The 26,994-nt window shown below is 34.0% G+C and overlaps 1 protein-coding gene across 1 annotated transcript in view; it reads left to right on the top strand.

The window, feature by feature from the left end:
• Positions 1-1,042: 1,042 nt before the first annotated feature.
• LOC111046354 overlaps positions 1,043-26,994 on the top strand; it is a 120,501-nt gene continuing 94,549 nt past the window's right edge. The window contains exons 1-8 of the mRNA XM_039440729.1: positions 1,043-1,286; positions 4,452-4,620; positions 8,226-8,433; positions 10,963-11,053; positions 14,029-14,178; positions 14,874-15,039; positions 22,381-22,567; positions 24,796-24,847. Of these exons, the coding sequence (XP_039296663.1) occupies positions 1,063-1,286; positions 4,452-4,620; positions 8,226-8,433; positions 10,963-11,053; positions 14,029-14,178; positions 14,874-15,039; positions 22,381-22,567; positions 24,796-24,847 (1,247 nt within the window). The 5' untranslated portion in view covers positions 1,043-1,062. The remainder of the gene's footprint in view (positions 1,287-4,451; positions 4,621-8,225; positions 8,434-10,962; positions 11,054-14,028; positions 14,179-14,873; positions 15,040-22,380; positions 22,568-24,795; positions 24,848-26,994) is intronic.

The raw sequence follows: 26,994 nt of genomic DNA, 5'->3' as shown, positions 1-26,994 counted from the left end.
CTTCAAAGTCGTAAAAAATGGTTGAAATCACCCACTTCTATCAGTGTGGGAACGGTTGTGGTAGTAGACCAACCAAACACACCTCCATTGCAGTGGCCACTGGGTGTCATTGAACAAGTGTTTCCGGAAGTGACGGCGAGGTTCGAGTGGCGAGTGTTCGCCTAAAAACTGGTATTTATAAAAGACCAGTAACAAAATTATATCCACTCCCAACTCAATAGTTGTTGTGCTTGTTGCATTTTTTCTTTGTGTTGTTTTTTGGTGTTGGTGTTTTTTGTTCTTTTTGGCATGTCTGGATTTTTTCCTTTCTGTGGTTTTTTTCAGTTTTTGTAACTTGGCTGAAAAATAGTTTTTCAGAGGCGGGGGTATGGTCTGGCCAGAGAATTTGAACTGTAGCACCAAATCCCAGACTGCAGTTCTGCCAATAGCAGGCTTGTGTTTGCTCCAGCGCAGACCGTCCAGCTGTTTTTGGCCTTGTCAATGTTAAAAGCCCCGAGTCATCTTGTCTAGTCACCCCATTGTTGTGCAAGACCGAATTTGTATTTTGCCATGTAATTTCGATCGGAAATTTCTTGTAAATAATTGTTTGAGTGTAGTGTGTGTGAATTATGAATATAACAGCATAAATAGTATTGAATTGAATTAATTTGAATCAGATTTGAATTTATAAAGAATCCAGTTTGAGCTTTGTCCGAAACACAGTGTATGACCTGCAAGTTGAACACAGAATCAACGCGAAAAGGCAGCCCGGAAGCGAAAACCTGTCTTTTCCCCGATTTCATCCCACCCTGAATCTGACCAAAACACCTAATAAAGGCTTCTAAGGGCAAGTAAGCGAGATTGGATCAAATCTGGTGAGTTTTTGCTCTTTTTTATTGTTCATTAATGCAGAGTTTAACTGTACAAATAACCTGGCTCAAATTGAAGATTAAATTTTGCCCCTTGTTTGTATTTGATTATTTAAATAGTAAATTACAGTTCTCTGGTAGCTCTAGCCTGAGCTTTGTTCGGAACACTGTACAAATTTAGGAATGAAGAAATTATGAAATGAAATGAGATGAAATGGAGCTTCTCTGTAACAGGTCAACGCCTTATGCAATCAAGAAAGGAGAAATTTATCCACTGCCAACCAATGACATTCCAACCAGAGAGCATATTTCAAGAGACTATCAATGGGATGGTGAACAGTATGAGCATTTTGAAAATGACAAGGACCAGGAGAAAACAATGCGTCTAGAAGTGAATGGAGATTCTACTCTGGCAACAAACCAGCCACAAGTTATCATGTGAGTAGTGATGAATACTGATTTCATTAGAACTTTTATTCAGTTGATGATTCAATTCAAACCTTTTTTCCTTCTTCTTCTTTTTCTTTTTCTTTTTATTATTCTTCTTCTTCTCCTCCTTTTCTTCTTCCACTCTCCCTCCTTTTCCTCCTCCTCCTCCTCCTCCTCCTCCTACTTCTCCCCCTCCTCCTCATCATCTTCATCAACTTCATCCTCCTCCTCCTTCTCCTCCTCCTCATCTTCATCAACATCATCACAGACAGTCACACACTTCTTGATTATATTGGATGTTGAGTTTTCTCCATCCTTATAAATTAATTTAGATTGAACAGATGGTGTTTGTCAAGTACTCTTTCATCTCATATAATTGGAAGAGACAGCAAAAAATTGAACGATTTATTGGAAATTGTATCTCAAAGATGAGTGTGTCAAGCCAGTTATGAACACATTGGGGGTGTTTACAATGTTGGAGTTAGCTGGCAATGCCCGGTTGCAGAGTCATTCCATAGGGTCACCCATAGCTCACAGCATGGACTCAACTTCTTACATAGTAGTAGACACCACAGAGTTAACAGGCCTACTGTATTTTGTTGCAGAGACGTTCTGATAGGTAACAGCGCGCCAATAAACACATTTTTCCGTTGCAGAGATGGAAAACCTACAGGGGGATGATGTCATCTGCGGCTACTAATAACTGAAAGTGCTCTTTATTTAAATGCCCAAAATCGTGTTTTTAAATCCGCTATACATTCACGCCAAGTGTATTTTAGGTTATGTTAACTTGTTTGCATGTTCTAAAAGACAGACGAAAATGGTCATACATTATAACTAGTAGTTATGTGAACAGTGGACTTCGCGCTCAGTGAGTTACATTGATCTGTTATGTTTTTTTCAAAAATTGATAAATAATTTATCAATTTTAAATGTCTTGAAGAAAACCTAAATGAACATAGAGTGTCATCGTACCGTGACGTGTCGTCCCGGAATGTGAGTGTGAGCGCTGTTATCAGGTCTGGCTGCAATTGTCTACCACGTTGATGGAGAGATACATTTTCAAGATGTTGATGTTTTTGAACAGGTAGTATTATAGTCCACTAAACAGCTGATTGATGATGAATAATTCTATAGTCTGATTTTTACTCTAATATTGGCATATGAAGGAGGCTCCTCTTTCCTTTAATATTATCCTTGAAATGCAAAATTTCCAAAAACCTTGTATATACGTCGACGCACAATTTAAAAAGTAACATACCTGTCAAAGTTCTTGAAAATCTATTACCACGTTTTGCCATAAATGTGCAACATATAAACATTGAAAGAAATGCCAAACCGTCAACTTGAATCTTAGAGCTCACTTCGCTCGGTCAATAATAGTTGATTATACATTATAATAACGTTATCTATTGGACATTGAAACTGTAAATGAATTAAATAAAATATCATTGACTATTTGAGTAGCTTGGACAAAGATGTAATACGATTCTCAATAAATTGTATAATTTAATAAATTTGAATAATCAATTATTATTAATTTTGATAATATTATTAGACCGTATGCAGCTTAATTAGAAATATAACTTGTAAACTGGCTGATTTGCTTCCAAGGTATATCAAAATGCCAGGATGCGATAAAATAATTCTTGTTTAAAATTTTTTTTTTTTAATTAATATTATACAATAATAAATACACCAGTCACTCATTTTACTTCTACCTCCAATTTTATTTGATTCAATCAATTTATTTAGCTATCACAAATTCAAACTGACTTAACTGAAAATAGTTACAAATCAATCCTTATTCGTTTACCTCCAAACATCAACAATGCAAAGCAAACGAAGCAGATGTGTTGTGATAAACAAACGCCATGTTGTAACATCATCCGACTGGAGGTTTGAAAGAGCTGTTCTCAGTGATTCTCTCCCCTTTGCCAATATTAGTTGGATAGAAGCATTGCACGCAAAAAGTGGTATGAGAAGCAGTGTGACTTATGTGTGAGCCTTATGAGAGCCATAGTTAGAAGGGGTCTGGCAAACGACTCTGCAACGAATAACTATTTATGGGCGAGTTGTCAACTAATGGCTTTGTCAGCTATGGGTGACTTTATGGAACCACTCTGCAACCAGGCATAAGTCGAGCTATTCGCTAACTCCTGCTATTTGCTAAGTCTGTGTTAACTCAATGCTATAATAGTATATTTATATTAGAAAAAACTTAGCAGACGAGATAGCAGATAGCACAGGTTTCAGTCTGCTAACTCTAGCTAACTCTGTTAAAACGGCGGCCATATTTGTTTTGGTGATATTTGTTAGCAAAAGTGAGGTTATAAACTTTGAGTTACACAAATTATCCGCTTGGACTGCTATTGCAGTTAGCTAATAGCTGATGGTTTTGGATGGAGCGTTCACAATCCAGAGTTATCAAATAGCACTTTAGCTGCCTAAAACATCATTATGATTACCCCTGTTAATTTTTTGACTTGAAATTCTTTGTTATCCTTATAAATTGTTATCTAGATTGAACAGATTATGTTTGTTGAGTGTCATTCAATCTGATAGAATTCATAAGGATGATAAAAATTGTACATCCAAGAATCGATTTTTGATCATATGATTTTTTGTCATCCTTATGAATCTATTAGATTGAACAGATGATGTCAAACTGATGATGATGTTTGTCAAGTTTCATATTTTATCTGCTAGGATTCATGAGGATAGCAAAATATATATTTTTTTTTGTTATTTCTATTAAAACTAGTCGCTAGGACTAACCATTAATTTTGTTCTGTTATTTCTTATCCTGAATTAATTTTTATTGCTAAATACTTCCAGTGAAGCCTACAGTTCCAATCTATAATTTCACTACTTTAAATTATTCCACTAAGCAAAATATTGTAAGAACAAAAATTGATGTGTGTGCAACTGACTCAACTGGCTCAATAGGCTTATATAGTAGTTTTGGAATTTTATGTATGTCATGTTGTAATTTTCCAATATTACTTGCAAATTGAATGAGATATATTTGAGATGAATTTTGTGGATGATTATTTATAATCAATATCACGTTATATAGGAGAAGAAGATAGTATTTTCATCTAAATACTGTGATCATTCATATAGTACAAACATTGTGAAATGTCTGAAAATGAATATCATTTCCTTTTCCAGCTGTAAAGCACAAGAAACATTGGTGGAGAGATTTCCTTTCTTCAAAATTATAAAAGGAACTGAGTTGATTGAATCAATGCAATCTGATACAGACAGGACCCTCAATGAGAAATATTTCGACAACATGAAGAGTGAGAAGTGGCTCTGCAGTGAAGTAAAGGAAAAACAAGTGAGTAAATTGAAGAAGAAACATATAGGAAAACATATCAAATGTCAAACATTATAAACAAACAAACAAATAAAAATACTTCACTGACATGGGCTACTCCTAATAGTTCGAAACAATATACATATCTTGAAGTAGGTACCCTTCATTTTCAAAAACTTTGAAATAGTTCAACGACTACTTTCTCAACTAGTCGAAACTGGAACTATTTTAAAGTTTTCAAAAATAGAGGGTACTTCAAGATTTTCATATTGTTCTTATTGAACAAATAAAGATATAGAATTCAGTAACCTTTAAAAATAAAAAATGTTTTGGACATTAATGTTATTTTCAAGGCATTGACTTTCTCAAGTCCAAAACATGTTTTGAGAAAATGGTTCAAAAGGGTAGGCTACTGACATTTCAATTCTTATTCATATTGGAAGTTGCCCGAAGAAAAAGAGACATACAAACAAAATATGAACATAACAAATGAGAACACACATAGAAATGATTGTGAACCACTCTTTACTATTATATACCAGCAGGTAACCCATGCAAGAGTTCAATTAGATACTTGACAAACTGAAAACTTGACCTACTGGAATGTTAGGGGATTGAAAATAGGTCTATGACCATCCTAAATTGAGAATCTTTATGCAAAATTTCAAGTAAATCAGTTGAGTAGTTCAGACCTGAAGATGCGTCATCAGTGAATTTCCTATTCCATAGGTGTATGAGTCAATAATCCTTCCCTATAATTATCAATAATGATTCATGTATAACAGAACCTGATTCCAAGACTTCATCAGTCACATCTTCAGCTGTACTGATCACAACTCACTGTTTCAACAAGTCAGCTGAAGATGTGTTTGGTAAATCAACAAAACAATATACCAGGTGTGGCAGCAAAACTTCATTTTCTAGAGTGAACGTCATCCACTAATTCATGAATAGGATTCACTAATTTCATGTCTCCTCTGAATTATAAATAAATATTATATTGATATTAAACTGTGAATTATAACATTTTAAAACTTAAGCTTTGCGCACACTGCAACAGTGAGCACGGACGAATGAATTGAAATTCATATTTGTAAAACAACTTGTAATTTGGAACCTTTTAAAAGTCAAAGGTCAATCAGAGTAGGCTTTTTCGAAAAGGAGTCTTTCCTTTTTTAGTTCTCATAGCATTGGATCACAGTTTAAATTTAACAGGCCTTTTTGCAACCTGGACTACACCATGTCTATAAAATATCACTTCAATAAAAATTTTGCCGAAACAAATACCTTCATAACAATAACATAACCTACAAAGCATGTTTAAAACCATGCATTTAGATTTCAACAGCACGACTGTGCCCATAGACTTAAAAGTTTACACATACTTAAAAAGTATGATTTTAGCTTATATGTAGATGCTCATAAATGCTATCAGAAGACTGTGCATCACATGAGAAAGGATTTAGTTGAGCGCTTTCAAGTCAGCTAATGTCGTAGTAGAGCGCAAATGGTCTCATCAGAAAGGTCAGACTATAAGTATTTACCTGCCATGTCCAATCACCTTCAGGCATTCGAACAATGAGAAGCATGCATTTGCCGTTGAGACTCATTTTTCGAATGTTCTGTGATCACAACCCAATGCGTGATTTCGAAATCACTTCAATTTTGCCCTTTGGACCACTGTCCCGGACTGGAAATCGATTTCCATGTAGTTCACTACGTTCAGACAAACTGCAAGTGTGACAAGACGGAGAACTGGAGTCCCCCGGCCCATTAGGTCACCTGAGAACATTGAGGCAGTGAGAGTTTCAATGTTGAAGTCACCACAGCATCCTGCACGCAAAAATGTGTCTGATCTTGAACTATTAGATCGTTCTGTGAGACGAATTCTTCATGATGATCTTCATTCCCATCAATACAAAATTTTGCAGGAGTTTTCTGAACGTGACTTCAATCTATGGAACACTTTCCAGGACACCTCATCTAAATCAGGGGCGATTTGGAGTGGCCAGCCTGATCTCCCAATTCAGGCTTTCTTCCATGGGGGTTTTTTGAAACTATTGTTCATGTAAACTGTCCATAAACCCAACGAGATTGGAACACCAATATCAGGGAAAAAATTGGTAACATAGCCTGCAATGCTGGCAGGAGTCCTGATAAATGCCAGAAATCGGTTTGCTCAGTGTATGGAGAATGGGAGACGTCACCCACCTCATTATGATATTCAAAACTAATTGAAACAAAAGTTTCAATATTTGTGAACTCATACTCACAAACAAACCTTAAGGTTCATGTGTGCGTAGTTTCAATATTTGTGAACTCATACTCACAAACAAACCTTAAGGTTCATGTGTGCGTAGTTTCAATATTTGTGAACTCATACTCACAAACAAACCTTAAGGTTCATGTGTGCGTAGTTTCAATATTTGTGAACTCATACTCACAAACAAATATTAAGTTTCATGTGAGCGTAGTTTCAATATTTGTGAACTCATACTCACAAACAAACCTTAAGGTTCATGTGAGCGTAGTTTCAATATTTGTGAACTCATACTCACAAACAAACCTTAAGGTTCATGTGTGCGTAGTTTCAATATTTGTGAACTCATACTCACAAACAAATATTAAGTTTCATGTGAGAGTAGTTTCAATATTTGTGAACTCATACTCACAAACAAACCTTAAGGTTCATGTGTGCGTAGTTTCAATATTTGTGAACTCATACTAATTTATTCTATCATGTATGCTGTGTATAGATGTACATTGTATGCTTGTATTCTGTTGCAAACAAATGAATTCAATTCAATTCACCGTTTTCCCCTCCTCTTCCTCCTCCTCCTCCTCCTCACCATCTTTCTCTGACCTCTCATTCTTTGATATGAGAAACAAAATCAAATGTTCATCCTCCTATTCGTGACCCTGTATTTCTCCGACGTTAGTCAAATAAGCCTGTGTCCTGAAGACCCACTTCATCCATCATGAAAATATAATATGTCATATTTAAAGACAGTTCATTTTTTCGGATTCCAATGTGTTCAAGGGATACCAATGAATGCAAATAGCCCTTGTGTGAAACAAGGATGGATCTTGATCAGAGTTCTAAAAGTGGATTAGAGAAAATTTGCATTCTAGTAGATGGACTGTAGTCCAAGAGATATCAACTTTTCACATGGCTCTTCTTCCAAGACAGATATGCCTGATTCTCTTCCCTCCACTGATCACTTTTGTGTCAACATCTAGCATGCTCACTCACTACCTCCATAAACAAAGCCATAGTTCATACCGGTGATGTCAGCACATGTAGGGCTCCCAAACCAATAAATTGTTGTTGGTTTTAGCTGATCAGCTGTAAATCAGCTATATATCAGCTAGTGTAGGAGCCCAAACTGTGCTGAGATTACCATCAACCATCTGTCATGCACCATGACTTTGCTTATGGAGGTAGTGGCTTACTCCACTACTCCACTCTACACTCACTCAGTCCTTGCTACAAACTGTGGAAGGTGAAACTGTTTTTTAGTCTTCATGTTGAAAGTAATATCTCTCAGACTATGGATGAGGGTTGGAGTTCTACCATTTTTGTGGACTGAAATGAACTTTGATTGAATCTGCTTTTTGTTTGTTAGAGAGCTTCCACCTCTTCTTCACCGACTGAAATTGTCCGAGTTATAACCAAGCAAACCCTGAGGAGACCCAATGATATTTGTGTGATAGAGCACACACCATTGGATAGGATATGGTTTGAAATGTTCAATAACAACTATCAGACAAAAGTCGAAGAAATCAGATACTATCAGAAGGATGGAGAACAGTTCAAATTGTACAATAATTTGAGTAAGTAAATTTTTTGTAGCAGAATTCACAACATCATAAGAAACAGTGATATTGTTTTTCCTCCACCTCCTGTCTAGAGTGCTCACTCTACTCCCTGGAACATAATACTAAAGTGTCACTTTTTTGCTCTCGGGCGGAAAAACAGAAAAACTCCCTAGAGCATAAAAGTAGCTTTATTTAAATAACATGGGGAGCATCTCTATTTTAAAAACGTACATTTGAAATAGGTTAGAAGGTCTAAGCTCAGATGAGAAAGCATATACAGTAGTCATTAAACCAACTAAAATCAATACCTCAACCAGACATTTGATCAATATATGAAATTCATGTTTCTATGATGAAATGATTATTACAAACTTCATATCACTATACTAAAAAAATGTATAATTTTTTTTCATTCCATGTTATTTAAAATACCAGCTAACGACGAATATTCCTCATTAACTAATCAAATTTGAAACAGGAACTTAATCATAGTTGTAGTTGTGGCAGCCATTGTTGTTACAACTTTTGCCAACAGATAGTGCAGTCGGCAAAGAACTGTGATTACAAGCCAGCCCAGCTGTTCACTTCCAAGATTATGTTGTAACACATTGTTTGGTCATGTACGTTTTTGAAAATTATTTTATTTGCAGTTTTTATAAAAATGTAGGTGGAGGAAAAATGTTGTGTATATCATGAGTGAAAAATGTTTTTTCCCTCAGGAAATTTGTTGCCCTCAGCTTCCGCTCAAGCTTCAAACTTTTACCTGAGGGAGAAAAACAGTACTTTTCACTCTAGATATACAAAAAATAACTATTAAATATCACGAATTTTCAAAAAAAGTTTTGAATTCTCAAACTGAAGTTTGACACCATGAGTGTTCACACATATGAATAAAAATTTAAATCTCTGTACCCTTCAAAGTTATTTTGTCACAACATAGGCAATAAAATGATATTCACACATGTATGTAATTTTTCAATAAATTAATGATATAAAATATTCAAGAGCTCTTAAATCAATAAATATATCACTATATATCTCACAAAAACCAGAGTCTAAATTATAACAACATGTGAAAAATGGGAGATGAATGTCAAAAAGGGGTTTTCTTATTTTTATTATTATATAAATCTATCACAGTATTTATGAAATAGAATTATAGTACCCTTTGAAATTGAAAAAATAATAGAATAAGAATACAAATTATAACTACTAGTTTCAGTGATCAGGTTTAAAAAAAAGGTACTATACAAGAAAGTAGCTCTGAATTTATATATTTTAAGAATCTACTTCAGTTTCTTAATGCAAAATAGCACTGATTGATTTACTCACTCACTCATTCATTCATAATCAATAGAAATAAGAATATACTGGACTAAATATATATTCAAATTTGGCAGGGCTCTTCAGTTAACCATCTAGAAGTGCACAAACGGGTTTGAGAAAAAATTCAAAGATACACCCACAATCTGCATTTTTCCAGCGTTTTTCTGCGTTTTCTCAGCATTTTCAAGAACTGAATAGCTGAAAAATGGCTCAGCGTAGGCAGGCGAGCATAGCGAGCCTGCTGGCTATTACTATAATAAACCTGATACAAGGAAGAAAACGTTGGAGAGAATTGATTTTTATTTATGTGAACGAACAAAGTCTGTTCAACTCAGCTACTGTATTAATCATTTTCTATTCAATAATCTGGAATCATATGAGCCTAACTTGCTGGATATGTATCAAAGGTTCAAGCCCATACCGGTTCAATTCCTAATTTCTACAGCCTATTACATCATTTTACTTGAGTTGGAGATTGATTTTACCATTGAAAACTGAATGGATAAATAACTAGAGAAAATTTAGTTAGGTTCTGTGACTTGAAGCCAAACACCAACCAAACAAAACCTAAACCACATTTACTTGTTGATATAATTTCATTCGTTCTGATTCGGTTTCATTACAGGTTTGACAAAAATCTGATCTTTCTCCATTCAAATCGAGCTAGTACAAGCCTACATAAAACCAAGTGCTACTGGCCTTGGCTTTATCTGTACATATAAATAAAAACAGATTATACAAAATTATACGGATTGAAGCAAATAATTATAATAAGTATATTGCATCAGCTGAACAAAAATTCACACAGCACGTTTTTGTGAAGAATGAAGTTGGAGTTATCGGTGACAGTGAACAGTAAAAATGAAATTCCTATGAGTTCTAATGAAACTATATTTATCTAGCCTGGCCAAGCAAGTATGAAAAATCTCTTAAGAGCTTATGGGAACTATATTTTCACTGTTTGCTGATATTATGTCTCACCGTTTTATGTGGGAATCAAGCTTTAGTCTGAACACCTAATACTTATGTGTAACCTGAATTTGGGACAGAAGTAGCAAAAGGTTATCATATTTTTCCCTTCCTATGAACTAACTGTATGAATGAATAACGAACACAACAATATGAGCTTAAAATAAGAAATCGTTCAGCAAGTATACAAAAAATCAATCAAACTGCATAAAAGTTTCTGGAGATTCATTGTGCTCAATCTTGTTCCAGACTCCCATGTTATACTTGAACATGATCCACCGACTGGTGTATGGAAGAGTGGAACAGAATACCTGAATAACTTTAATGGGAAATCAAAAACGTAAGACAACCTTTAAATTATAATTGGGGATTGAATTAATCAATGTGCAGACCATTTATTATTGGATAATTTTGTCTGACTACTATGGCACTTACCATTGGGGAAACACAGGCACCCACATTAGAACATGTATACTTTATTGACTGGCAGTTCCAAGAATATATACTTTACATAAAATAAAATCTTCTATGCCAATTTCAAAGTATTGATCACTTGCTGATTTCATTGATTTGAAATGAGCTGAGTATGGAATGTTAGAAGTATTTGCTTACAATTGAATTGCTTTTATAAAAGTATTGTAAAAAAATCTGAGTAGGCCTACCCTTTCCAACCTTCCAGCAGTCGGGCTGTTGTAAAAAGTACAACAGACTGACACTGTTTTTTGCTGCACAAAACTAATGTATGGGGTGATGTCAGGGAGTGAGTTACCTATGCATTCCAAAACTTTCCCCCCATCACTCTACTGAGTTGCAGTATCAACTGAGCAATGGTTCAGTCTTTAGGTGCCATTTAGTCGTGACAGTGCATAAGTCACCCTGTGCATAAGATAGGGAAAGACTGTATATGGGGACTGTAAATGAACCAATAACACAGAATTGATGGCTTTGCTTGGTGTACCTTTTGGGCTATGGAATGTTAATCATCCAAATGTTCATAGCCATGAAATAATTCAAGAAGTAAGAAAAAGTAATTATACAATTAATTAATATGTTTTGACAGTAAACAGAGTACATAACACTTGGAAAATTGGATGTTGTACAGAATACAACACGTGACTGGACTGCTCGTGTGATTGAGTAGGGCGCGACTACCGGAAGGTTGAAATTATTCAGACATTACATGTTGTGGCTATATAATGCCATTATTAGATGATTGGAAAATAAAATGAAATTACATTATCTCTCATGAGTTCTATTGATGTATTATTTTTGTTTTTTTATAGTGTTCTATTGAGATCTATTAGTTCATTTTATACATTCTCCAATCACTTGATAATGGCATTATATAGCCAAAACATGTTGTGACTAAATTATTCAAAAAAGGGTACTCAGATTTTAATTCTTATCTATTTAAATGTAGCCCTAAAGAAAAAAGACAAAAAAATATTGTATAATATAAATGTTTGTAGCCAATAAATAGCATAACAGTGTCATACAAGGTGGCTATTGATGGAACTACAGAGTGCAAACGATAATGTGGGAGCATGTGTTTCTAAAGTGACAAGTGGCAAAGTAGTTTGACAAGATTGCTGGATAGTGAATGACCTGCTACAGGGAACGGGAGGAAGAAAAGTAACTATAGTTTTGTAGTGAGGGTTCAAGAGCTTCTGCTGGCATGGAACATTAGTAACAATGGGCCTGTTCTGTGTACACAGAATGTGGTAAATTGTCTGATTCACAATTTACCGGGTAGAAGGTTCCACATCCAATGGGACGAATTTTGATAGATTCTGTATCAGAAACCAGTTCCAGTTCCGAGTTCCTGCCCCACAGTCAAAGCATGGTAAATTGTTACATTCCCAACTATCCAAGCTCTCATTGATTGATTGAATTTTACAGAGTGCTTGCTTCTCTGTGCATGCACTGAAGCTTGTTCGTCATTGCATACTCATAGAATATATAATCAACAAAATTATTTTTGATAATCATTTTTCAAATGATTTTTTTCATGGAAAATTTAAGAGTAATGGAATACAAGAAATCCAGGCTTCTATAGATGTTGAGTTTGTAGAACAGCCTTCCTTCATCCATGCAGCTGGTAACATTTTGGTGTAAATCAACTTTATAAGTGTGTGTCAAAAGCTTGAACCAATGTTCTTGAAATGACATTTCATGGGAACATTTTGTACTAGTCATGTGATGGAACAATTTACAATTGGAAGTGGAACAATTTACTGTACACAGAATGGACACAATATTATGCTGGCTAATGTACTAATTCACAAGAAAATTGAATAGATTGATTCATCTCTGTGTGCACAGAGACGTTTTGTGCACAATTTGCCAGAGTGAACCATTCTACATTCCTATTTACCATGAGTAGTTTAAAATGGATTCTTCTCCCACACAATGCACTAGAAGTCGCCATGTGCTAGAAGTCTCCATTTCAACCTACTCATGATCAACCACAGAAAGCAAGTCTGATGGAAATTGGAACAGATTAGTGGAACATTGTGAAATTGGAGTAGATCAACGCTGTCCACAGCTAATTATGGATAATAATTAATTCAATTAATTAACACTTTGATAATACATCTGATGAATTGGCAATGTTCATTGTTTAGTGATGAGGGGGCAGTAAGAGGGTACTCAGCTGTTCCAATCTTTATTGGACTTTTTTTAAGTGGTTGACCATAGCTTCCACACTGTGTCACACATGCTGGTCACATTTCAATTTTTGACAATTCTTAAGAATACTTCATCAAGAATGGTCCAGTGCAGAAACCAGACATGTCCAAAAGAAAAACTTTTCAGGAGAGACAAAAATTTGTTTTCCTTGTTGAGTATAATTTCTAGAAATTCTTTAGAAATATGATACATAATGGGTTAGTAGACAAGTAATTTTGTGAAAGGTACCCTTTTTCACATTTTCATTTGTTCAGTATTTAGTTTTGTTTTGTGGAATTGTCTTTTTTTTTTGAGGTAATGATATGAAAAGAGTTAAAAATGCCAGAAGAAATTTCTAATGAATTTCCTGAGTCAATTATAGAGTTAAAATCATTTGAAAATATGGGTTTCCACATAATGAAATAGAAATATTTATGAAACTGTTTAGAATAAGTCATAAGTCAAGTACTTCATCAGACTATAGATTGCAGATGTATGGTTTTGTGGTTATCTTGGTCTTGAGAATCAGAAATATGATGGAGCAATTTCTGATCTTTGGACATGTCTGGTTTCTGCAGTAGGCCATTCCAATAGCTTCTGAATACTCTTGATCAATATCTCACATTCATCTTCTCTATTGAAAACCAGAATATATAAAATAGTAAAGTTGGATGAGGGCTATTATGAGCCAGTGAGGATGTATCACCTGAATATGACTAGAAGCACAGAAGCCTTCAGAACATTGCTAATAGGTTCCAAGTGGACTGAAATATATGGAAATCATCAGACCACTTTGATGTGAGTAATATCTTGAACAAAGTATGAATTTGATGATAATAATATATTCATCTTGGTAGAAAATAAAACAAACAGTATAAAAAACTGATTCAAGTATAATAAACAATAAACCAATGGAAAAGTAATCGTACAACACATAATAATGAAGAATGCTAAAATGACATGGATCAACATATTAGCATGTAAATTAGATTAATCATTTCAATTATTTTTAAGATAATGATAGTCTTCTTTGAATACCTACACTACAGAGTCATCTTTGATTTTAGAAAAAATCTATTATGCAAATGAATGAATCACGTCCACATTGAGTACCAGAGGTAAACCCAAAATTAATAAAATTTAACAAAAAATAAAACGGAAATACAAGTGGAATCATTGTGGGATTCATCACACGGGAGAAAAGGCAGGTGGATGATAACAGATAAAAGACAATATCACCTCAAGTCTGTTAGATAGTATGAAGATATATCATAAGTAAGTTACAAGGGATTAGAAGACTTATTTTGTTATGAATACATATTCATCTGGGATTGAAGTGGGAATCAGTCAAAATACAAGATTCAGTTCTGGCAACAGTGCAGTGATGATGATAACATTGCTAAGTGATAATGTGACTGTATGTACTAATGGTCTGAAATCAATATTTGAAATATTATAATTCTTTGTAAAATACAAACATGTTTTGTTGATAGATGTGTTGAAGATAAAGAACTAGCTGGAAGTGAGTTCTCGGAAAAGGATTCTTTGTATTTTACAAAAATATCTCAGCAAGGGACAGGAGAAGACAATGAGTATAATTTCCATGATGACTTCAAACTCTTGACACTCAAAATCTGGGAATGCACTGATGATGCCAATGTAAGATAAATAAGAATTATTTTTAGAGTTGGGTTCCTGAGTAGTAGGCCCACTAACGTTGTGGTAATTCATTATATAGTGGTCCATCCCAGAGCTGTCTTTGATTAACATTGTTGTTGCCATCATTGTCTATCAATTGACAAAGCAAATAGGGCTATTCTTTTCTATCTCCACAACGTTTCCAAATCATTTCTCAGAAATGAAGAAATTTAATTATTGAAAAAAATATTCAATTTCAACTTGGAAAATTTATTATATTTTCTTGAGGGATTGAATAATATACAGTAATTGATTATTCCAAACAAGAATAAGTAGTATATATTATACAGTATGTACACAGATGGTTTTATGTAAACATCTCTCAAAGAAAGCTATCACAACCTCTAAAACGCATTTGGTGGGAGGAAATATTGTATTTGACAGCATGACTTTGGGCCCATAAATCAACTGACCGTTTTTTTTTTTTTGAATCAATAAATAACCTCTTTCTGATGACTGTGCAAAAAATCATGTGTCTAATTGGTCATTTTTAGTTTTATGGAAGCTATATTTTACTTTGGCATCTGTGCAATGAAGAGTGGAGTTATGGCTTCCTAAATGAGATAACTGCCTGTTTTTAGCTATATGTGACGCCTCTGCAACCAGGCATGAATGAAATATGGATACCACTGATAATTATTTTTTTGAAAAAAGTTTGGCTCCGCAGCTAGCCTAGCTAGTTTTGAGAAGACACCATTGATATTTTCATGTATTATATATTTCATGATATTTTCATGTATTATTATTTCCATGATATTTTCATTGTATATTTTCATGTAAAAGCGTAAAATTTGACTCTTTTGCTTGAGCAAAACAGCTGTCAAGCAGATGTTAGTGGAGTGCAATAATTTTGCAACAACAATGGAGAAGTTCTATGATCAAATAGCATATGATATTTCTTGTGATATAGGGGTACCTATAATTCGCCTTAAGTACAGTTGTATGATTGACCCACTTGGAAGCTTATACCCTGATTGATGGGAATGCATCAGGGATGGCTGTATTGATGAACTGAATCAGTGATCAATCAGCTGATCACATACGAAATTTTTATCCTCCCATATTGATGAATGCAAGACATAAATTTTGATGAATGCTCAGATTATCGTAAGAAAGTTGATCATTTCATTCTTATTATAAAAAATATTGCTATTGTCTCTTTCCTGTTTACAGCTACTTCTCAGGGCTAAATCTGAGTATCCTTTACATGAATTATTTTATCACAAGATGTTTCAACACTCATGCCATTGTCAAGTGATTTTTATAAGCTTTAGATCACTCGAAAATGGCACGAATGTTGAAAGATGTTGTGATGAAATAATTCAAAAAAGGGTATTGAGATTTGTATTTCTATTTATGAATATTGCTATCCATTTCAAGAAATGTTATGATAGTCACTATTGGTGATGTTGGTAACAGTTTTGTAACTTTGGCAATCTTGCTGCCTACTGCGCATGCCTGGTGACCATGAAATGGAACCATACTGTGCAAGCATAGAATAGAATATAGAATGACTTGTTTATTTGTTGACATTGCGGAGCTTGGACAATAATGTCCACTCTACCATTTAACCACGTCATTAGTGAACAATACTGCAGAGCAAAATGTGCAGATATAACAGAATCAATTGAAGCAAGGAATTACAATAAAATTTGATAAATATGAGAGATCAATATAAATTATTGAATAATAAAAGTCTTAAAAAATGAGTGTTTCTCAATAAACTCAATCTCTTCACTGCTGAAAGAAAATGCCAGAATAAATTGAAACAAAAATAATAGATGAGCACATGAAATAGATTATCAGTCACCTACCCTAAAATCAGCTATCATATTTACAATGAGTCTTAAATATTTGAAAAATGTGTTTTACGAGCAGTTGTAGAGAACAAATGATATGTAAGCCTAAACTAGGAATTATAATATATGGAATGATGAGTATGATATGTAATAATCCATTATTATGATTATTATGTATGTTTTGTCTCCATTTAACTGGGTAAGAAGGTGGCATTGGCTATTAAGCAAAATGACTCTTTTTTTCTATGTTTGGACATTCAAAAAAATTCCAACTATTGATGTTGTGCACAGTATGATTGCTTTTTGTATCAGATTCAACACCCATGCTGACAATCCCAACTTTCTCAACTTATTATTATTATTATCATTGAAAATAGTTATTTATGTATTGACGAGAGCGTAAAACGTGACTTCATTACTCGAGTCAAAACAGTTACCATGTGACCCATAGTGGAGCATGGTAATTCTGATGATAGTGATAAAGAAGCTTTCTGCCCAAATTACAAAGACCATTTTCAATACAACTACAGTATTGGATTCCAATACAATAAACAGTTTTTTTTTTAATAATTTATCCAATCATTTTGATAAATCAATGTGATAATAATGAAATTATACAATTAAATTATTCTATCAGATCATAATAATTTATTGTCAGAATAAGATAAAACAATTAGTATCATCTGCAAAAAAATTTTGGTTGAACCATGGGACCGGATTGATTGAGCCTGGGACCTTCAACATGAGAGTCAATGCACTACACGACTTTACCACCATGACTGTTCAGAAACAGAGTGAAAAAGTAGGCACATGAACTTATTGGAATTGCATTTTCCAAAAATGTAGCCTACTACACATGAGCTTCAGTTAGCGAGCGTAAAGAAAACAGCTGGTGAGCATAAAGTAGATCATTCGCTCGCTCCTCACAAAACAACCATTTTATAATGAGTTTTCAGTTCATAAAGGAGAACTCTATAAGCGGTTGTAGAAAAATATTTTTTGTCTTCATAACTGAGTAGCCGAGGATCAATTCTGATCTCAAGACTGAATAGTTTCAATTCAAAGCAGAGACTCATTTACTATTTTCCATGTCAGAGGCTTGGAAACTTGCAATATTAGTTGTACCAAGAACTACTGCAGCTTTCTGCATAATTCTCATACGCCAGTTCTCCAAATGTGCTTGTCCCATTGCTTGTCTCTATTCTTTTGTGACCAGTCCATTAGCAAACACTACTATGGGGATTATTACCATCTTCCTCAATTTAGACATATCTTTAAGTTCATCAGACACATGACCATTTCCTTTTCTTCTCGGCTATGGTACTCACAAGATTCTCATCAAGGAGCAGTGCCACATTGATTATGTGAGCCTCTTTATTCTTTCTGTCGAACAAGATAATGTCTGGCCTGTTAGCCTCCACTCCTCCGTTAGTTGTCATACAACAATCCCAAAGAAGCCTTCCCTTTTCACAATTTTTCATTTCTGGTTAACACTTGTAATGGGGCACCTCAGTTGCTATAAACTCATATATTCTAGCCAAAGCCTGATGAACCACTCTGACCACATTGTTGTGCCGCTGCAAATACTCTGTACCGGCTAGTACTGAGCAACCACCACATATATATGTTGTATTGGTTCTATGTATTTCATACAAAGACGATTGCTACTATCAATGTGAGCCTCATCACATTTATTATTATTATTTTGTATCATTCATTCATCACATGACAAGTGAGTGTTTATTGCAGTCAAAGTCGGCCTTTGGCAAGACTTTGGTGCATTACTTCAAATTTATTCAAATTTCATTCACAATTTCAAAGAAACAATTTAGGGTCCTGCCAAACCTGTAGGTTTTTCGGCGGGTGCCCAAACACAAAAACAATATTAAGAACATAATTAGGTAAGTTTACTAGGAATTTTTATGACATTCGAAGTTCGAAATAAATAAAGAAAAAGACAATATGTAATGTAATAAAAACAAGAAAGTATAAACTAAAAAATAACTTTACAAAGTTTGTTGAATAAGAAAATCAACTGAAAAGTATGAAAAAGGAGAAGAAAAATAGAAAGAAGGATTGTTTCACACTATCTTGATAAAACATTTCATCGCTGAGGCAGGCGGCAGTGTCAACAATGAGAAAAATAGAATTTCAGCCAGCCAGAACTTAGAAATAATATAAAAACTCGCTGGTAATTGTGTAGCCAAATAATAGTAACAATAATAATAATATATATTATAGATGATCTAAGTATATAATAAATAATAAGTTTAGTGTGTTCGCATTAATATTAAGATACATCATTATGTCCTTTTTTGTGTAGTCTCGAATATTTTGGGGAAATCTATTGAATAAGTAGGGAAGAACATAGTGGAGGGATCTTTTGCCGTATACATTATTGAATCTGGGGACTAGGAATATTAATGGAAATCTCAAGTTGTAAGGTGCGGCAGGAGCAAGAAATCTATACTGAAAATTACATTTAAAAAGTGTTATAAGTTTGTAAAAGTAAAAATTTCTGGGTGATAGGGTATGGTAAAATATATAGATGTTTTGTAGGTTGTTTGGATCAATATTAAAGACAGGGATTCTGGTTGTTATACAGTTTAATGTTCTCAGTTGGATTCGCTCTATTCTTTTTAAAAGATAATTTGCTGCACTTCCCCATGTTTCAATTCCATATCTAACAATAGGTTCCATCAGTGACTTATAAATTAGATACAAGCAGTCGGGAGTGATGTTTCTATGCAGATAATAAATTTTTGCATTTAGCGCTTGAAGTCTTTTTGCAGTGTGATCGATATGAGGATTCCATCTCAGGCTACAATCAATTTCAATACCAAGATAACGGGTGCTATTCACTAGATCTAGAGGCGGACATTTGCAAGTTAGAAAAGCATTTGAATAAAGGCAATGGCAGTCATGACTTGATACTGTTGGTATTTCATTGCATCTCAGATGGGGAGACTTGAAGTGCATTAATACAGTTTTTTTTCTATTAACAATTAGATTTCTGTCGTGGGACCATCTTAGGATTCTGTTATAATCCAGAAATTTCTAAATTGAAACAAAAATAATAGATGAGCACATGAAATAGATTATCAGTCACCTACCCTAAAATCAGCTATCATATTTACAATGAGTCTTAAATATTTGAAAAATGTGTTTTACAAGCAGTTGTAGAGAACAAATGATATGTAAGCCTAAACTAGGAATTATTATATATGAAATAATGAGTATGATATGTAATAATCCATTATTATGATTATTATGTGTGTTTTGTCTCCATTTTACTGGGTAAGAAGGTGGCATTGGCTATTAAGCAAAATGACTACTTTTTTCTATGTTTGGACATTCAAAAAAATTCCAACTATTGATGTTGTGCACAGTATGATTGCTTTTTGTATCAGATTCAACACCCATGCTGACAATCCCAACTTTCTCAACTTATTATTATTATTATCGAGAATAGTTATTTATGTATTGACGAGAGCATAAAACATGACTTTATTACTCGAGTCAGTTACCATGTGACCCATAGTGGAGCATGGTAATTCTGATGATAGTGATAAAGAAGCTTTCTGCCCAAATTACAAGACCATTTTCAATACAACTACAGTATTGGATTCCAATACAATAAACAGTTTTTTTTTAATAATTTATCCAATCATTTTGATAAATCAATGTGATAATAATGAAATGATACAATTAAATTATTCTATCAGATCATAATAATTTATTTCATGATGATTTATTGTCAGAATAAGATAAAACAATTAGTATCATCTGCAAAAAAATTTTGGTTGAACCATGGGACCGGATTGATTGAGCCTGGGACCTTCAACATGAGAGTCAATGCACTACACGACTTTACCACCATGACTGTTCGGAAACAGAGTGAAAAAGTAGGCACATGAACTTATTGGAATTGCATTTTCCTAAAATGTAGCCTACTAGACATGAGCTTCAGTTAGCGAGTGTAAAGAAAACAGCTGGTGAGCATAAAGTAGACCATTCGCTCGCTCCTCACAAAACAACCATTTTATAATGAGTTTTCAGTTCATAAAGAAGAACTCTATAAGCGGTTGTAGAAAAATATTTTTTGTCTTCATAACTGAGTAGCCGAGGATCAATTCTGATCTCAAGACTGAATAGTTTCAATTCAAAGCAGAGACTCATTTACTATTTTCCATGTCAGAGGCTTAGAAACTTGCAATATTAGTTGTACCAAGAACTACTGCAGCTTTCTGCATAATTCTCATATGCCAGTTCTCCAAATGTGCTTGTTCCATTGCTTGTCTCTATTCTTTTGTGACCAGTCCATTAGCAAACACTACTATGGGGATTATTACCATCTTCCTCAATTTAGACATATCTTTAAGTTCATCAGACACATGACCATTTCCTTTTCTTCTCGGCTATGGTACTCACAAGATTCTCATCAAGGAGCAGTGCCACATTGATTATGTGAGCCTCTTTATTCTTTCTGTCGAACAAGATAATGTCTGGCCTGTTAGCCTCCACTCCTCCGTTAGTTGTCATACAACAATCCCAAAGAAGCCTTCCCTTTTCACAATTTTTCATTTCTGGTTAACACTTGTAATGGGGCACCTCAGTTGCTATAAACTCATATATTCTAGCCAAAGCCTGATGAACCACTCTGACCACATTGTTGTGCCGCTGCAAATACTCTGTACCGGCTAGTACTGAGCAACCACCACATATATATGTTGTATTGGTTCTATGTATTTCATACAAAGACGATTGCTACTATCCAATGTGAGCCTCATCACATTTATTATTATTATTTTGTATCATTTCATTCATCACATGACAAGTGAGTGTTTATTGCAGTCAAAGTCGGCCTTTGGCAAGACTTTGGTGCATTACTTCAAATTTATTCAAATTTCATTCACAATTTCAAAGAAACAATTTAGGGTCCTGCCAAACCTGTAGGTTTTTCGGCGGGTGCCCAAACACAAAAACAATATTAAGAACATAATTAGGTAAGTTTACTAGGAATTTTTATGACATTCGAAGTTCGAAATAAATAAAGAAAAAGACAATATGTAATGTAATAAAAACAAGAAAGTATAAACTAAAAAATAACTTTACAAAGTTTGTTGAATAAGAAAAATCAACTGAAAAGTATGAAAAAGGAGAAGAAAAATAGAAAGAAGGATTGTTTCACACTATCTTGATAAAACATTTCATCGCTGAGGCAGGCGGCAGTGTCAACAATGAGAAAAATAGAATTTCAGCCAGCCAGAACTTAGAAATAATATAAAAACTCGCTGGTAATTGTGTAGCCAAATATTATTATTATTATTATTATTATTATTATTATTATTATATTATTATTATTATTATATTATTATTATTATATTATTATTATTATTATTATTATATTATTATTATTATTATTATTATTATTATTATTATTATTATTATTATTATTATTATTATTATTATTATTACATTTCATTTTTTCCCAATACTCTAGAGTGAATCATCTCTATATGGAGTAATGAATACTTTCACATTGAGAAGAGATGATAATTCACTAAAAGAAATTATCTATTATGATGGAGTGACTGTTATACATGGCATGCTAAGCAATCAGAGGCTTCATTATGAGTTCACAGAATTCAAATATCTCAATGTAGCTGATATGAGTGTAGTTAAGTTTGGTAAGTTGTTCTATTATGAATCATCTAAATCACCAGTAGGCCACTTTATTCTGTTATAATAGTGATTTTTTATTGATCAATTAATTCACTCCTCAGATGAATATAATACAAAATAATAGGAAAGAAATATAAAAATGTGGAATGAAAGTGAACAACTCTGGACATGAGCCCAAGTGAGGTGTATTACTCCTCTAATAAAACAAATGGATATACTCTGTGAATAAACTTGGCATAATGAATTATACATGAAACAAAATGCAATCTGTTCTGCTACAATAGCCTATCGGATTAGAACAAGAATGAAATAATCACATCATGATGAACAAAATGTATTAAAATCCTAAAATCTAAATTTAAATTGATTTATTGCCTCACAATAATATACAAGACCAATACATAATATAGAAGAAATAACTTGAAAGTACAAAAGATAATATCTTGATAAAATATATGGGCTATAAAAGGCTATCATTATTATAATGATTGAATTTCTGAAAACTGATTGGCATTACCAGCAAAACTTTATTGTTTCCTGTGCTGGCGATGTGTGACAAAACAGTTAATAAATTAGAATTCTTCATCTTATAGTACTCACTATCTAGATGTATTGCTTCAGTTCACCATTTACATTGAAGAGTGAGAAATGATATGATGAATATGAAGTATATGATGATATAAATAATGTATAATAAACATCATGAATTTGAATGATTATCATGACATCATTATGAATGATTATGATGACAATAAATTCGACAACTGGAATAATATAAGAAGTTGACCTTTTAGCCCTGGAGCTTTTTAAACTAAATTGTGGTAAGTTCAAGTAATTTGAAAAATAAAGTGATAAAAATTGGAAATGAAGAGTGTATAGAGAAGTAAGTTCGTGATTTTGTAAAAGAAGTTTTGCATGGAAGGCCTACCTCCCTCTCGTGAGCCAGCTTTCTCTATATTAGACTACTATGGTTAAGTATCTTAGAATTTTTTTTCGTTCTGTTTCAATTATGCTATAGTGAGATCCAGGTTATAATGTCAGGGAATAAAGATAGGAGAACAACTTTGTCAATTCTCTTAAATTGAATTTTGCCTCTGCATGTACACAGCTGTTACTCAAATCATCCCATTAAATCAAATCCAATATCAGTTTTCATGTCCTTGAAAAAATATCCAATTCCATGTTGGATCAATGAAATTGATCAATGAAATATGATTTGAATTAATCAATGAAATATATTTTTCCATGATATTTGATTCAATACTTTGCTTTCATAACTGAGATCAGATTTCTATTTTCATACAAACTGCTGTAATACCATACACCAATATACTAAACACTGTTATACACCAATCTGAACTTTAAAACAACAGAGATTAAGTTATTTGATAGATTTTCTATTCTAATTTCTCTTGAACATGGAAGATGAATAGAAATCATGTTCATAATAAGATATATTCAATAGAAATAATCCTAAAATGACCTTTCAATATTATTTATATGGGTATGGTACCAGCAGGTTTAACCTATATGGTAGGTATGAAGACTGGGATGGTCAAAGTCATCAACTTTGTGTCATTTCAAGTATAATTTGTGTTTCTCATGAAATATGGTAGTATCTGAAAATTATTTGAATTATTCAAAAATAAATTTTAGATCAACTATAACTTGTGCAATGAAGTATTTTGGTACAATGAACAAGAAACCATGGTGGCTGACAATTGTTTGTTTACGGTACATCTGTACAGTCACTGTCGAAAGTGAAAATGGAATATTTCTGGCAAACTTACAACAGTGCAAAGCTAGAGAGAGATAGCACTATTATCATAGTTTGAGGCCCACTGCAAAGGAGATCCAAGATGATCCACAAAAAGCAACCAACGCCATGGGATGTTTTGTAAACCATTGCTATTGAATTATTCATAATCAATCAGCTGACAAGTGGATTATTCATTGCATGTATTACACAGATGTCTGGAGAAGCCTAGCAATGGTTTACAAAACATCCCATGGCGTGGGTTGCTTTTTGTGGATTACCATGCGTCTACTTTGCGGCGGACCTAATTAATAGCGCTTTGTTGCATGATAGACATGGATAGCAACACATCATTGTCAATCGTATACTGCCATTATAGGGTGAGCCTGACTATAACTGAAAATTTAATTTTTGGAATGAGTTGGTTACAGTTTCAATTATGTGGCTATCCATGATGTGAGATGTTATGTTTTTCAGAAGGGAAGGTAGTGATGGCTCAAGGCAGTGAACCAGCTCAGGTGACATCACAGTGAGTTACACATAACTATGATCGTTTATTTATCACTAATAGGTAAACCACTAAACTATATATCTATATATTGAAACTGGATACACACGACACAGATAGATTAAAAACACTTAGAAACTTACCATACAGTATAAACGAAAATTTTCGAGAGCTGGGCTCCCTTTGTCAATCAAACAGGAAGTGGTGCAGATTTGAATTCATCTTCTTTTCTTCTATATAATAAGAAAGAGTAGGGTTGTGTTTGTTTGTGTGTTCGTTTGTTCCTTAGACCAGTAATAGAATAGACACGGCCCATTGTATATTCATGTATATTCATTGTATAGTCGATGAAGCCAATATCTACTGCCAAATCAACCCATCTTGACGTCACAACAGTGACGTCATGCATCATAAGTGTTTGTGGTGTTTAACTTACATTGTTGTTAAAGAATGCATTGTTGTTAAACATAGCTTGTTTTCCATAGCAAATTGCTATTTATTTATGTAATTATCATTGATGAAAATGGTAATCTCCTGCACAGCATATAATTGCACTGGAATTTTTAGAAAAAAAGTGGAATATCTTTTCATGCGTAAGTTGAAATTCATACACATAAATATTGTAAGTTGTAACTGTAATATAGTCGTTGGTTATGATGTAAGTGAACTCATTGCAGCATGACAATAAATTAGTTTTGTAGGCTACCATACCTTTCTATTTTCAAAACACATTATAACTTTGAAGCTGATATCACATAACACATCATGACTTAACCAATATCGTTTTTTCCCGGAGCTGAAAATAACCTAGAAACACCATGAATCTGATATAGACACAATCTGAAAGTTTTCCATACGATGCGTGACGTCAAGATGGGTGGATTTGGCAGTAGATGTTGGCTTCAGAGGCTAGACTTCCCAGCATATCTGTTCATTCGACAGAGGCTGGCTCAAACAGCACTCTAGTTTGTGGACTGTATCAATTACATCGAGAACTTTTTGGGGTTGTCTGGCGTCGAGTAGCAAGTTGAACAATTTAGATGGTTAAGTGCACAATAACATAGGCCTACCTTCACGTCCAAATCTTCCTTGCTTCTAGGATCCCGGGTCCAGATCACGATACGAGACAAGATGACACTTGTAATAAATCACAATAAATCAATAGATCACTTTGCTAAAATCAACATTACGAGAAGTGAGCTGTTCGATTGACTCGCAAATGGCAACTGGCGGCGATTATGCTATGCGCATCACCCTTCAATCGCCCCCTCCACCACACAACGCCAGACCACAAAGCAATATTGATATAATGTCCAAACATTCCGCCCACCTTGGAAGAACTTCCAATAACAAAAAAATACAAAAACCACCTATAATGAACCCTCCTTGGGAAACTAGAGAAAAAAGGAAAATATCTTCACTCCTCAGGGGCCATTGATACAAAAGGAGTAGGAGGCTCATGGAAAGGAGAGGATGGGACGAGAAATAATGACTATATTCAACCACTATACATAAAAACAAGAAACCAAGCAACTTTGGAACCTTTCCCACATGTAAAACGAGAAACAAAAAAAACTCACCACTAAACTTATTGAAGTTCCCTTCAATAAGGCCTAATCTTCATCAATAGGGAGGAGACATACCCTATTGATAGCCCCAGTGAGACTTCCTTTTGCAGTCTGTACCTCCACCACTCTCACAATTCAATCCTGTCCAGGGAATATCCTCGTTATTTGACCAAGCCGCCAGTGAAGAGGGAGTAGGTTACTTTCCTTTAAGAGAGCCATATGCCCAATGTTAACATTACTATGTTTTCTGTACCATTGTGTTCAGGTTTGCAAACAAGATACATACTCCAATTGCCAACGTTTCCAGAATGAGGATATAATTCTTTTGATTAAACTCCATCGATTTCTCAAGTTCACCGATTGAATTGATTCCTCTAAGTCTTTACTCTGTGTTGCTAGAGTAATTTTTCTTGCTTCCAATTCAATCTGTTTGGAATTTTCATCATCATTACCGTGGGTTTGGTGTGGCCAGCAGTCCAGTGGTTTGTCTAACCAATCAGAACCATTCCTCCACAGAGAATTATCAATTAATTCATTGAGCAATAGTCCTCGACTAGCACAATCAGCTGGATTACATTCGGTTAACACATATCTGAATTG

Source organism: Nilaparvata lugens, chromosome 14, assembly GCF_014356525.2.
Source record: "Nilaparvata lugens isolate BPH chromosome 14, ASM1435652v1, whole genome shotgun sequence".
Classification (NCBI taxonomy): domain Eukaryota; kingdom Metazoa; phylum Arthropoda; class Insecta; order Hemiptera; family Delphacidae; genus Nilaparvata; species Nilaparvata lugens.
This window is presented reverse-complemented; position numbering and strand designations above follow the sequence as displayed.